General features: G+C 41.0%; 8 protein-coding genes across 8 annotated transcripts; 4 read left to right on the top strand and 4 right to left on the bottom strand. All coding sequences in view use genetic code 12, as the record gives it.

The window, feature by feature from the left end:
• Positions 1-1,281: 1,281 nt before the first annotated feature.
• KGF57_003823 (uncharacterized protein) lies at positions 1,282-1,609 on the top strand (the record flags this gene model as incomplete). The annotated part of the gene is made up of 2 exons (XM_051753282.1): positions 1,282-1,321; positions 1,413-1,609. 2 exons carry the CDS (start codon positions 1,282-1,284, stop codon positions 1,607-1,609), a joined length of 237 nt encoding a protein of 78 aa, XP_051607686.1.
• Positions 1,610-2,212: 603 nt separating this feature from the next.
• KGF57_003822 (uncharacterized protein) lies at positions 2,213-2,564 on the top strand (the record flags this gene model as incomplete). The annotated part of the gene is made up of 2 exons (XM_051753281.1): positions 2,213-2,240; positions 2,326-2,564. The coding sequence occupies 2 exons, from the start codon at positions 2,213-2,215 to the stop codon at positions 2,562-2,564; spliced, it is 267 nt and encodes an 88-aa protein (XP_051607685.1).
• A 1,014-nt stretch (positions 2,565-3,578) lies between these two features.
• Positions 3,579-5,201, top strand: CUE5 (ubiquitin-binding protein; the record flags this gene model as incomplete). The annotated part of the gene is made up of 1 exon (XM_051753280.1): positions 3,579-5,201. The coding sequence occupies one exon, from the start codon at positions 3,579-3,581 to the stop codon at positions 5,199-5,201; it is 1,623 nt and encodes a 540-aa protein (XP_051607684.1).
• A 148-nt stretch (positions 5,202-5,349) lies between these two features.
• On the bottom strand, positions 5,350-6,837 carry KGF57_003820 (uncharacterized protein; the record flags this gene model as incomplete). Its single annotated transcript, XM_051753279.1, has 1 exon — positions 5,350-6,837. One exon carries the CDS (start codon positions 6,835-6,837, stop codon positions 5,350-5,352), a length of 1,488 nt encoding a protein of 495 aa, XP_051607683.1.
• Positions 6,838-7,963: 1,126 nt separating this feature from the next.
• KGF57_003819 (uncharacterized protein) lies at positions 7,964-9,820 on the bottom strand (the record flags this gene model as incomplete). Its single annotated transcript, XM_051753278.1, has 2 exons — positions 7,964-9,104; positions 9,303-9,820. 2 exons carry the CDS (start codon positions 9,818-9,820, stop codon positions 7,964-7,966), a joined length of 1,659 nt encoding a protein of 552 aa, XP_051607682.1.
• Positions 9,821-9,994: 174 nt separating this feature from the next.
• KGF57_003818 (DNA-directed RNA polymerase III subunit) lies at positions 9,995-10,582 on the top strand (the record flags this gene model as incomplete). Its single annotated transcript, XM_051753277.1, has 1 exon — positions 9,995-10,582. The coding sequence occupies one exon, from the start codon at positions 9,995-9,997 to the stop codon at positions 10,580-10,582; it is 588 nt and encodes a 195-aa protein (XP_051607681.1).
• Positions 10,583-10,644: 62 nt separating this feature from the next.
• On the bottom strand, positions 10,645-11,988 carry RPT1 (proteasome regulatory particle base subunit; the record flags this gene model as incomplete). Its single annotated transcript, XM_051753275.1, has 1 exon — positions 10,645-11,988. The coding sequence occupies one exon, from the start codon at positions 11,986-11,988 to the stop codon at positions 10,645-10,647; it is 1,344 nt and encodes a 447-aa protein (XP_051607680.1).
• Positions 11,989-12,154: 166 nt separating this feature from the next.
• Positions 12,155-14,023, bottom strand: SDH1 (succinate dehydrogenase flavoprotein subunit; the record flags this gene model as incomplete). The annotated part of the gene is made up of 1 exon (XM_051753274.1): positions 12,155-14,023. One exon carries the CDS (start codon positions 14,021-14,023, stop codon positions 12,155-12,157), a length of 1,869 nt encoding a protein of 622 aa, XP_051607679.1.
• Positions 14,024-14,082: the final 59 nt, after the last annotated feature.

Raw genomic sequence — 14,082 nt, 5'->3', positions numbered from 1 at the left:
AACAAAGTTAATTTCAAAAGTATGTTAGCTCTGTAATATGGGGGTTATTTCATTACTGAAAAGATCTGGCCATATCTCCATTCAAAGCATTCGTTATCTCCGTATGCACCATTGTGTTAATCACCAACACTGTCTGCACAACTACAATGCAGTGCAAAGCGCACTGGCAACAAAAACTGGATAAAACCTACATCTCGAGCAAGGATAACTTTCGCAGAAATGGAGTTTCCTGTATACTGGTTTTGTAAATACTTCATAAACCTTACATAAAAATTAAAACCCTAACCATGCATAAAGGTTTTTAAAAGAAAAAAAAATAATATCATAACCATTAATCACCAGACTCTCACCATTCCTAATCATTTAGCCCCTTTTCAAAGGGCTCATAACCATGGATCATCCGATTAAAATAATTTGAAAACAATGTAACGACATGGTTGCATTTCCATATCTTATTCAATCTGAAGCCAGCACCGTGTAACCAAGTCTACGAAAGACATTTTGTTTCGATATTACCGCGGGTATATCACGGTTACGCTTTCCGGTATAAACCACTACATAAAATTGTAAGTACTAGGAGTTTGGTACCTCTTTGGTTGGCAACTATTGCAACGGAAGCTGTACTATATCTGAGATCGTAAAGAATGGTTTGTTGTATAGTTACGTTGTCAAAAAAGGTCATGGGTAGTAGCATCGATCTAAACAGAATTTTGAATGGTATATCCTGTGTTTCAAGTAAAGATTTTGAAATTAGTGATATATTATTCAATCAATTCCTCTCCATATGCTAAATTTCATTTAGAAATGCTGCAAAAAATGTCTACTATTTTCAACTTGCTTTGAATTTGAACGGCTGTCAGAAACAAACTCGAGTACCCATTCCCACACTGATTCTATCACTCATACTCGCCTTTATCCCCTTGCTTCTCCAGAAGGCTTCAAACCAAGCAGATTTAGCTGCTGCTGCTTTGTAATGTAGACCTAATCATTGACGTAGAGAACGACGTACTACACTTGCCCTTTTTGGCTCCATCCAAATTAGTTCTCTTCCAGACACTATATATTCTCTCAGTCTCATTTTTTACTCCCACTGCTAGCTCATTTCGGAATCGGTTCATTTTGAGCAATCCGTTCCATTTACAATATCACTTGGTAGCATACTTCCGAGATTCAAAATTTTTTGCACAACGGAGAAAAAAAAAAAAATAAAAAAGGTCCAAGTAACAAGGTCTAACCTCATTTGTCGTTAATTGCATTATACATATCCACACACCAAGAGCAATGGGGTCATCAGAGAACTACACATTTCCGTCTTCTATACGTATGTGCCTTCATCATTCCTAGAGGGTTTACCTCAGATGTATACTTTTACTTCTCAACAATGGTAGTACTAACAAATTCAACTTTTCTAGCTTCACAACAAGAATTGGATGATCATAATGTTCCATTTTACTACAGAGACAAATGTGCATCTAACTTGATTGAATACTACAAGTGTCTTGAAAAGGGTACTTCATTTTGCAACCAGACGAAGGATGAATTTTACAAGTGTCAGTATTATTTATTGAAAGGAAGATTGGACAGTTATATCAAAGAACAACAACATTGAGGGACTTGAATTCCGGTCGGCACATGGCAAAGGAATATTAATATATATTGGTCTTGATTGAAGAGCTTGTGTTTCAGTGGGACATTAGTATTGTTGGAGAATGAGAAGATTAGATTGTGGTGGAATTTTCAAAAAAAGGGTTGATCGTGCTCCAGCAGTTGATTCCAAGAAGACCTAACTCAGTGGACTTACTTAAGCCAGTTTGATTTACTTTATGCATGTGTTGATATACGATTATAAAAAATAGAAAAAGGAAACAAACTTGGTTTCCGTCGTCAAAACTATCTATCAATTGAAGAAACTACTCTGCTATCCCGATTTCACCTCTCAGCTCTTCTAGTATATGCCAGATTGGACTCGTTGGATAACTTCCTACACTCCATTTGTAGCGTTTAGTTGTCCTAAAGCTCAATGTATTTGCACCTTGTGAATGACTTTGCAACAAATTTTATTGGTCCCTTCCACTTCTCAAAGATTTTTTTTGATCAAAGGTACACTACTTGTACAATCGAGAAAACAATTTGTGAGAGGGAAAATCAAAGAGAGTTAGCGTTAGGTTTCAGTCTTAAGGAAAGAGTTGCATACATATTCCCATATTCGCAGATGACAGTTACTCAGTTCCCACCACTTCGTATGTACATTAAAAGAGATTATTGACCAATGTTGGCCATGCTCGATTGTTACTAACGTTTCTTTTTGTTTTGTTTTTTTTTTAGTCTCTGAAGATGATTGTCAGAAATATAAAGTCCCATTAAAATGGAGAGATAGGTGTGCTGCTTATTTTGCATTATACCAAACTTGCTTAATTAGACAATCGGCCAACTCATCAGTTGATTGTAAACACGATAAACATTCATGGGAAGAGTGTGAGAATTTGGACTTGATTAGAAGAAGAAAAGAATTGCAACAGGTTAAGGAACAAAGGAGGGAGGAGTTGGCTTCTGCTTCGTCGTGAGGAGAAAGTAAAGCCATGGGGGAGGGGGTGTCTTAATAGTGCAACATTTCACAACAGACTAGTTTCTACTGACTGTTTAAAGAGCGTTGGATAGGAGGTTATACTAGTTGATGTTGAAAAAAAAAAGAGTCACCTTTATATATGTAATCATAGAAAATGAAGAATAAAATATCAGTCAAAGTAAGAAGTCGCCACATAAGCATTTTACAATTTTGAATCACTTACTACTTCTAATAATGTAAATCTGGAATGAACTGCAATTACTGCTAATTTGAATCATATGGAGTAACCCAATTCAAAACTCAATTCATAAACCAGACTCTTTCAGCAAGAGTGTGTTTCCACACCCTCCCCTTCTTTCGATATTCCTCCGCTGTCCACACTCTATATTCATCTCAGATAATCTCTTTACAAATATAAAGCTCTAGCTATGTTCGGAGTTATTTAAAAAATACTATCAAAGAAGGAGAAAGAAGTCAGAGATGAGACCGGAGGTTGAAGAAAAAAAAAAGGGTTTGGTGAAAATTTTATACAAAAAGAAGAGGGCGTGCGCATATGATCAAAATGTGAAGGATACACATATTGCTAATTCACAGTACCTGATCCCTTCTCTTGTGCGTAATGAGTTTCTAGTGTCTCCAATTTCACGGTAAGTGAGGGTTCTTGGAAATAGGATTTATGTACATTCGAATTATATCAGCTTGTCTTTGACTACTTCTACACCTCAAGCTGCTTTGAATTTTAAACCATCTCGGTGGCTGTACCCTCAGACTGCCTTTCATTCAGGAATGTTTACAACACTTGCTGAATCAGTAGATTCGCCTACAATACACCCTAATGTCTTGTGCACATTTGGCAATCAAAAAAAAAAGTGTAGTGTGCGGCTTGACAAAATTGACGTCGAAAGGGAAAGGTCTCCGCCACAAAAAAAATAAAACTGTCACTATGACCTCCCCCTCTTTTTCAACTTTTCTCTGCGATTAACATTTGATTCACATCAAACGACACATCAAAATGGCAAAAGGTAAAAAAGACGATTTGAAAACAGTAACTGCTGAACCATTGGATTCAATTGATGATTCCAAGTTGGAGAGGAAAGAGACTCCGGTTTCAGGCGATAACGAAACTACTGAAACTACTGAAACCACTGACACTGCGAAGGAATCAACAACAAGCGAAAGGGTATCTGAAATTAACTCGAAGCTGTCCAAAGATAATTCGGAGAAGGAAGCTCCTATTGAAGAAGTGCCACTTGATGATGACAAAAGTGGCACCGCTGTGAAAGATAGCAAATCCAAGGATAAGGACGATGATGCAGCAGCAACGACAATCAAAGCTTCATCCACCAAGTCTCAACTGCAATCGCAATCTACCGAATCTGGCGATTCTGTACCCCCACCACCCCCACCGAAAAGACCCAAAGACCCAGTCGAACAAATTGTCCAAGATTTAAAAGATGCATTCCCACAGAGTGACGACAAGATAATCACCGCAGTCTTGATTGCATCTCAAGGAAACCCCGAGCCGGCATTTGGCGCACTACTCTACTTGTCTGATCCCACATTCAAGCCTGACATTCCCGTTTATCCCCAACACCAACCCACTGCCAACCCGCGTGCTGCTTTTGGCAGTGGAATAGTGAGAAGTAGGGCTCCTAGTGATACGTCACATACATTTACTGATGATGAGATATTGGCTCGTAAGTTGCAGAAGGAGTTTGAGTTGGAGGATGAGAGACAGAGACGCAGGCGCGAAGAGAAGGCGAGGCAGAGGCAGTTTCATGGAGAGAGGGGTAGTCGAGGAGCCGGTGGTAGTGCTGGCTCGCGTTCAAGTCGTGAGCGTGTTCGTCCTCGTCGTAGTGGAGATGGTGATGAAGATGATTTCGATCAGTCTCCTGACGAGTTTGAAACTATAAAGGAGACATTCACACAAGGTTTGGAAGAGGCTAGAACCACAATCAATGGATGGGTCTCTGGATTAGCCAAGAAGTTCGATAATGCCAGTGCAAACAAGGGAGGTGCAAGATATGACCGAGCAAATGACGATGATTATGACTACGATTATGCCCATGATGATCGTAGATATGAATCACGCGGTGGTGCAGCTGCTGGTGCTGGTGCTGGCCGTCAACAATTTGGCAGTAAATCACATCGTGATGGAGGCAACAATTTTGGTAATTTGGGCGGTGGCCGATACTATGATGACTGGAGACATAAAAACAATCGTACTCGATTCGATGAGGATCCTCAGATTATTACTGGCGATTTCCAGGATCAAATCACCATCACTGATCGTGATGATGGCTCCAAGGGGGAAGTCGAAGGCGGCAACAAGAACAAGAGTAATAGTAGCAGGAGTCGAGGTGGTGCAGGTGGAGTTCTGAAGGATGGAAAAGATGCTAAAAGTGAAGATGATCCAGAGACGACACCTACTTTGCCTCGTCGTCCAAGAATGTCGAGCGATGTTGCTGATGATTCAAGAAAGGAGCATGTTTCCGGCGCAGCATCTAATGAGAAAAAGACCATTGGTGGTGCAAGAGCTGGTGCAGCAACAACTGCTGCTACTACCGACAATGCGTTTCTGGTTGATGATAGTGATGACGATGATGAGGGTAGCAATTTAGTAAAGAGCAAGTGAGTTTTGCCTTAATGGTGATGTTGTTTCATTTGTATAGGATTTTAAGTACGGTAATTGTATGAAAGAGTAATTGCTCTTTACACTCTTTTATACTAAATTTTATATCAATTTGTATTTTATATACGTATACAGGTTATGAACAAGCTGCTCAAATGACAAATTTAAAAGGTGTGTCATTCTTGTTTGATTTAGATGACTCCAGCTGCAATTCATGCGATAAGTTGGCCAACGTAGGATGGTATTTTCCCCACTGTATATATGGACAAGTTACAAGTGGTGTAGGTTTTGGTAATCCCAATTGATCTCCACCTTGTAGTAATTTCGAAACAAATTCAATGGTTTCTGACTTGGACGATGTGGTGATTTGTGATTTGAGCTTAGATAAGTTGATTATCTCTTGTTTTATTTGATTGCGTTGGTTTTGAATTAGGGTTAGTGTGGATGAAAGGGAAACATAGTCGGTGTTGTGGGACAACTTATCAGTAGACTGCCCTGGTTGTTCTGTTTCCAAAGTAGGCGCATGTTCATTTGATGCTTGTAAGTCAGATTTGGCTTCCAGAGCCAGGTATTGCGAGGGAAATTCTGGTTCAATTGGTGGGGTTCTAGTTTCGACTACATCCACAACCTTCGTTTCAAAGGACTTTTCTTCCTCATCCTCATCATGTTGAAGAGATTCAGGTGGAGTTGACGGGTAGACAGATGCCAAATCTTGCTCATGTTGTTGTTGTTGTTGTTGCTGCTGCTGCTGCTGTTGTTGTTGTTGTTGTTGTCTATGTCTAGCCAATAACTCCTCTTCCAAGTCACTGTCATCATTCTTGGGTGTCAACAATGGTGAGCTTTCAAACCCCCTTTCTTCATCATGTGGTAGTTGAAAAGTGACAGACTTACAGCGTCTGTGTTGGTAGCGTTGATGTTGCTGTACCTCATCTTGAGCATTAGTCGCTTCGTCGCCATCATGTTGATTTTTGGCGTGTGATGAGCTGTTAAAGTATCCTGACTTTTTAGACATTTCTTGCAACATATACTCTTCTTCCTGATTCATAGCTGGTGGGGAGGAAATATCGGTGGGAGATGGTGATGTTTGACAACGATAGTGTTCTTTTTGATGTGTATAGTTTTCTGAGTCAGCAGAGGAGTGAAGGTGGCGTTTGGTTTTGCATTTGAGTTGGTGTTTTTGTTCGCCTTGTTCCTCCTTTGCTCCATAGTTTTGTTTCTGCTGAAGCAACAGTTGCTGCTGTTTCAGATCCAGTCTAGTGATGGGCTTGTCAGGGGTAGTATTAGCTGAATTAGAAGTAGAAGCAGTTTTCTTGCTCTTTGGTGTACTGATGTCGGCATCTTTTTCAGCGTCAGCTTCATCCTCGTCACTATTGTTCAGATAATTCAAATGGTTAACATGTTGTCGCTGTCGACGTTGCCATGAACTATTTCTATTATTGTTGCTGTGGGGACGACGTGAGTTTAGGTGGTGATGTTTTCGTTGTTTGAGAATGGGTGTGGGTGTGTTGGAAATGTCACCCAATTCATGCAACTTTCTTTTGGTATGAGCAGTAGCAGACGTAGAAGTACTAGTACTGGTACTAGTCCTGGGTGACGATGTATTCGTGGTGTGTTTTCTCAATGCAGTTGTAGACACCATGACTTCCGAAATGATATATATCTGTATGCAGTTTGGGAAAGGGTAAATGTTATTAATTGTGACGTATAGAACGTTGAGTTTATACGTCGTGTTTTGCGTGGAAAAAAAGGAAAAAAAAAATAACTGAAGAAGAAACAGCTGGTGAATGGGTGGTGAATTTTTGTCTTCAACAACAACAACAACAACAACAATAAAATAAATAAAAATAAATAAAAATAAAATTTCACTTACGCAGTAGATGGAACAATAAGCACTATGGAAATGAAATACAAAAAAAGAGAAAGGAAAAAAACAAAAAAAAAAAAAAAAACTCCGTTCAGTCTTTTGGACTATCAAAAGGTGATAGGTAGCCACTGAAGTTTGCTTATGGTACCTGCCTGTCAATCACTTTGAGCCCGACTATCAGCTTATGGTAAAAGAATTGATGTGGAGGAGGAGAGTCTTTTCTTTTTGTTGTTCTTTGTCTGCTGTTGTTGGGTGGCAAAAGATTTCTGAAATTTAAAGGAAAAGGAGAAAATAAAATAAAACAGAAAACGATTGTTTATTTTTGTAATATTGTACACGACACACAAAACATAACTACACTCTTACACTCTTACACTCTTACACTACCCCTTGCATTCCATTCTGTCAGACCTCTTCTAATACAACCGGGTAGCAAAGGAGCATGCGTGACCCAGTGCACTTGTCCTAAGTACATTTTTCATGAATGCTCTGTCTTATTCAACAAACTAATACTTGAATGATTGACAAGAAGAAAAGAGGGGAATATGCAAGTACTGCATACAAGCCACTGAAATATTATACTCAAACACACTAACGTATTAGGGGACAAAAGGAGATCTGTATGTTAAAGTATGTATGTATGGATGTATGTTAATTTTTACATTAAAAACGATAGCTCAATCAATACAAAGCACAAATCTTATCATTCCATGCCTACTTCTGTACAGGATAATAACACATAAATTGAAAAGAAAACAGCTCTAGAATGAGTCAATGACAACCCGTTTTACCTTTAAGACACATTTTATAACACAACACGATCAAAGGTTTTCCCTACCTTATTGCTGTGTACACCTACACCCCGGCTTCCGCTACTCTAAACTATATACAAAGGGTGAGCTCATTTTCTAGGTAATTGCTTTGGCTCTTTCTTCTCTTTTCCATCGCCACCACTCAAAAATCCACCCACTTTACCCACATCCAGTTTCATTTCACCTAGCATCAACTTATACCTCCACAACAATCCATGCTGTTGTCTCAACCTCTCCTTCTTCTTCTTCACTTCACGATTAATTATACCAACCTGTTGATCATAGGGAACACCGGCCTCGGCTTCCTGAAGGGTTTCCTTACCAAACAAGTAATCAAACACTCTTCCATCAGACCAGAAGAACCCCTTCCGATCAATTATCCAGCTCTTCAGCTTCATTGCAGATATTTTCTCTCTCAATACAAAGAAAAAGAACCCTTTATCTGAAGTTCCATAGAACCCTTTACCCGTCCACACACGTGCTGTTTTACGACGACTCAAATTCTCCAATGGCACAGTATACACGGGTGTCGGTCTTCCTGGAATCAATGGATGCGACGTAAACTTTACATACTCTTTTGGTCCTGGTAAATACCACATTCTCCGAACCAATTTGGTGGGGAAGACAGCAGCACCTGCAGCAGCAACAAACATGGTAATTGAAGGTATCAAATACATGGCCAATGAAAGTGCCCAATCTCTATTTCTTAATGCTTCATTGGTTTCTTCTCTTTCATTCTCATTATACTCCTTACGCGATATCCAAAATGCCCATTCAAACAAGACACAAGCATATATGGTAAACATTATTGATAAACAAAAACACATTAGGAAATATAATCGATGGGGTTCACTTTCATATATGAGTTCTGGTTGTTTCTTGTTCTTCAATATATTGATCACTTGTTTGAAAGTGTACTGCTTGCCAACTTGAGGTACGCCAGGTCGTGGTAGCAATGTTGGCACATTCTCTTTACCAAGCGGGAATTTGGGTACACGGTCTTTGACAGTGTTGGTTTGGGTTTGTTCACCAGGTATGTGAAGTTTCAAATTCTCCCACTCGCTTTTGGAAGGCACTTGTTTCCCAGTAGAAGAAGGACTGGTAGGTAACTGCGCATCATGGCCCTTCCCTTTTATGTCATTTTGTTTCTTCTTTGGTGGATTTGACTGAGGTAGGTTGGATTTGAACCTAGTGAGTGTCATTGGTACAAACAGACGACTTCGTACGGGACTAGGTACAGCAAGGCATGGGGACACCCCCATGAACAATTTTCTGAACCCGACACGATACATCACTGCAGAGTTCCTCCTTTGACAATTTACTTAGAAAAGCTCCACAATATAAGGGTGTATCAGCCTTCTGCTAACTTCCTCTTTTTTTCTTTTTTTTTTTTTTCGTTTCTCTCTTCCTTTTCCCTTTCACGTTCACCTATTCGACTTGTTTTTGTGTTTCTTAGGCACACTGGATTCAGCTCGTTTCAACTGCACAGGAAATTGTCCAATATACTTCCCATTCATATCCTTAAACGCTTGTAAATAATCGTCTGCATTGGCAAACGCAACGAATCCATACCCTTTCGGTTTTTTCGCTTTCTTATCAATTGGCACATGGACGTTGCTCATGCTTGTGTATTTTCCAAATGCGCCACGCAAAAGGTCATCACTTGCATCGGGACCCAAATTGCCCACAAAGAGGCGGAAATGTTTTGGGTTCCATGACGGCTCTTGTTGTGTGGGACTTGATCCATTGCTAGCCAGCGGTACAGATCCTCCTTTTTGTTGTTGTAGCCGCTGCTGCTGCTGCTGTTGTTGTTGTTGCTGTTGTTGTTGCTGGCGAGTTGAATGTAAGTAGCTTGCTGCCTTTTTGGCACTGATATGTTTTCCATCTAATACATTCACCTGTGGTGGCTTGGTAACTTTGTAAGATGTACTTTGTTTGGGAGCCATTCTGTGGGCTGTAATATGGGCGACTTGACAGTTTGGTTGTAAATGCAGTTATCATTTTTTTTTTTCTTTTTATATCATCGCAGAAGAGCATCACCATCAAGCAACTCTTCAGCAAATCTGCTTGACAAGACACCTCCCCATCCAGGCAATTCCGTCCTTTTCCCATTCTACTCCATGTTTATACTATCCGAAATCAACGATCTAATACGGATCCCTCCACACACATTCAACATTCCCATCCAACACGCCATTACCGACGAGCTCAACAAGAAATACGCCAACAAAGTCGTACCTAAGCTTGGCGTCGTCGTCACCGTATGGGACTTGCTCGACATCAAAGACGGGCTACTAAAACCAGGAGACGGTGGGTCATTTGTCGAAGTCCAGTTCCGATGCATCGTTTTTAAACCATTTGTTGGTGAAGTGCTAACTGGATGGGTGACAGAATGTAAAGCCACTGGAATCAAAGTACGATTGGAGTTTTTTGATGATATTTGGATCCCGGCAGATTACTTGTTTGAAGACTGTGAGTTCAGAGAGAGTGAGCTGGCTTGGGTATGGAATTCTGCCGATACCGAATTGTTTATTGATGTTGATGAAAAAATTCGATTCAAGGTGGAAAAAGAGGTGTTTTACAATGTGAAGCCAAAGAGTTCGAATGAAGCTGCGGGGATTGAGGAGCCCGTGAATAAGTTGCCACCTTATAGCATAATTGCATCTTGTCAACTTTCAGGTCTTGGATGCGTCTCATGGTGGGACTAGTAGAGGACGATTCATAAAACATTATAGACAAGTGGCGTTGTATAGATTCTGTCTATATAAACTTAATTATATTGCATATATTCACTAGTTGAACTGAATTTCAAGTTACCCTTGATGACCTTATCAACTGCCTTCAAAAAGTCTTTCTCATTGGCAACTTTTCTTCTAGATCTAATTGCAAACATACCGGCTTCTGTACAAACAGACCGCAACTCTGCACCAGTGGCATTAGGACATAATCTTGATATTAGCTCCCACCTGATATCCTTCTCACAACTCATAGTCTTGGAATGGATTCGGAAGATGTTGGCACGACCTTCCAAATCAGGCAAAGAAAACTCAACTTTACGATCTATTCTTCCTGGTCTCAACAATGCCGGGTCCAACGTGTTTGGTCTGTTGGTGGCAAACATAACCTTGATGTTACCTCTTGGATCAAATCCGTCCAATTGAGTAATCAACTCCAACATGGTTCTTTGCACCTCATTGTCACCACCTGCACCATCGTCGAATCTGGCTCCTCCAATTGCATCAACTTCGTCAAAGAATATAATACATGCCTTCTTGGTCCTAGCCATTTCAAACAACTCTCTAACCATTCTAGCACCTTCACCAACATACTTCTGCACTAATTCAGATCCAATAACTCTAATGAATGTGGCATCGGTCCTGTTGGCAACTGCTCTAGCACACAATGTCTTACCAGTTCCTGGTGGTCCATAAAGTAAAATACCTTTAGGAGGGTCAATTCCCAACTTGACGAATCGCTCAGGGCTCAACAATGGCAACTCAACAACTTCTCTCAATTTTTCAATTTGTTCTTTACAACCACCAACATCGCTATACGTCACATCTGGCTTTTCTTCAACCGTCATCATGGTAACTGATGGGTCAATCCTTGGTGGTAATGGCAATTGGATTTCATACTTGTGTCTATCAACACCAACTCTCATTCCTTCCTCAATATCTGTAGGGGAGACTCTTTCACCCAATCCAACAACAAACTTGGCAATCTGTTTTATATTGATGACGTACTTAGTTCTTGTGTCGGCATTCTGCAAGCCTGGTGTGGTCACCACTTGCTGTACTGGCTCTATAATCTTTGTACATCTGGCAACTTGCAAAGACTGCTCCTCTTGCATTCGCTGCTTGTCCCCCAAAACATCCCAAAGATGGGTTGGAGCTAATCCGGTATCACTTTCTTTTATACCTATGTTTTCCTTTATTCTCTCTTCGACATCCTTCAAATCCTTCTCAATCAGTTTTATAGTTGACGCATATGGAGCTGCACCATATGTCTTCAACACTTGAATGTCACTCTCTGACAATGGCACTATCTTTTCTTGCTCCTTCTCCTCGTCTTCTGCCGGTGCCACATATTTATCCCAATCTGCTTTTGGTGGCATTGTTTGAAAAATGAGCTGTATATTAGTTAAGGTTGTTGCCTCAAGAAGGAAGGGATTCAGTGGCAATTGCAAATGTTGGTTTTTTTTTTTTCTTCTTTTTCTCCTTTCCTCACGTTTGTCTGTTCTAAACAATTTGGTAGCACACACTACAAAATGCTATATAAACTCAGTATGCTCTAACAGTTGGTGGCACTGGCTTGCACTCCGTTTCATCCAAAGTGTGTTTAATCACATCTCTGTAATCAATCTTAACGTCAGCACCAAAGCCCAGCTGCCATGTCAATGTGTGCTTCCACCAGTTAACATCGTCCCTCTGAGGATAGTCCTCTCTCGCGTGAGCACCTCTAGATTCTTTTCTTGCTGCAGCGGCAGCTGCCGTTTGAGTAGCACACGTGAGTAAATTCTGCAACTCCAACGTTTCAACCATGTCGCTGTTCCAGATCATGGACCGGTCCGTAGTTTTCACGTTAGCAAAGTCCTTGTCAACTTGGCCAATGTGTTCTACACAAGTATCCAAGGTGTCTTGCGTTCTAAAGACAGCACATCCTTTTTGCATTGTCTTTTGCATATCTAACCGTATCTCCGCCGTAGTTTTAGATCCGTTGGCAGTTCGCAATTTGTGCAAATTTTCAATCGACTCCTTTCCTAATGTAGCCTCCATTGGCTTCAATGGAGTGTTTGGAGTCAATTGGTCTCTAATTGTATGAGAAACAGCTCTACCAAACACGACCAAATCCAACAATGAGTTTGCACCGAGTCTATTGGCCCCATGTACCGATGCACATGCAGCTTCCCCACAGGCTAACAACCCAGGCACAACTTTATCCTGCCTATTTTCGTCCTTTGTGATGACCTCGCCTTTCCAATTGGTAGGGACACCCCCCATGTTGTAATGAACCGTTGGCAAAACAGGGATAGGCTCCTTTGTAACATCAACACCGGCAAATATATGAGCAGTTTCAGAAATACCTGGTAACCGCTCCTTCAAAACGGCAGCTGGAATATGGCTAAGCTGTAAATACATGTGGTCCTTGTCAGGTCCAACACCTCTTCCGTCATTAATCTCCATCGTTATGGCTCGAGACACGACATCTCTACATGCCAAATCTTTTGCTGAGGGAGCATATCGTTCCATGAAACGTTCACCTTCAGAATTGATTAAAAAGCCACCTTCGCCTCTTGCTCCTTCCGTGATGAGACATCCAGATCCATATATTCCCGAGGGGTGGAATTGGATGAATTCCAAATCTTCCAATGGCAATCCGGCTCGAGAAACCATAGCATACCCATCGCCAGTACATGTATGTGCAGAGGTACACGAAAAGTAAGCTCGTCCATAACCCCCGGTTGCAATAACCGTCCTGTGTGCCCTAAATCGATGTAGGGTACCATCCTCTTCGTTGTAAGCAATCACTCCAACGCACTCGCCATCTTGCATTAACAAATCCATAGCAAAGAACTCAATGTAGAAATGGCAATCGTGTCTTAAAGATTGACCATAGAGTGAGTGCAACAACGCATGTCCGGTTCTATCAGCAACAGCACAAGTTCTATAAGCTTGCCCACCTTTACCGTATTCTTTAGTTTGACCTCCAAATGCTCTTTGATATATTCTACCTTTGTCATTCCTAGAAAATGGCACTCCATAATGTTCCAATTCGTAAATAGAGGCCGGTGCTTCCCTAGTCATGTAATGTATGGCATCCTGATCACCCAACCAATCAGATCCCTTTACTGTATCGTACATGTGCCAATGCCAGTCATCGGGGTGCATGTTACCAAGAGCAGCGTTGATACCACCTTGCGCAGCTACCGTGTGTGACCTAGTTGGGAAAAGCTTCGATATGCAAGCTGTACTGAATCCGGCTTCAGCTAATCCAAAAGCTGCTCGAAGTCCAGCTCCACCGGCTCCAACGACCACGCAGTCATATTCGTGGTCAATGATTCGATACTTGTGTTGAAAGACTTTGCCGGCATTGATTTCGCTTGAATGTATCTTGGACGCGATTATTTGACATCTCCGTGAAGAAGTCATTAGCAATCGTCTGCCAATGTGATTTGTGTACATGGCAAAACTTAAAAAGGATGGGTGGA

Source organism: Candida theae (genome assembly GCF_024610275.1).
Source record: "Candida theae strain CBS 12239 chromosome Unknown scaffold5, whole genome shotgun sequence".
Taxonomy (NCBI): domain Eukaryota; kingdom Fungi; phylum Ascomycota; class Pichiomycetes; order Serinales; family Debaryomycetaceae; genus Lodderomyces; species Lodderomyces theae.
The sequence above is the reverse complement of the archived record's forward strand: the minus strand, read 5'-3'. Positions and strand labels throughout refer to the sequence as shown.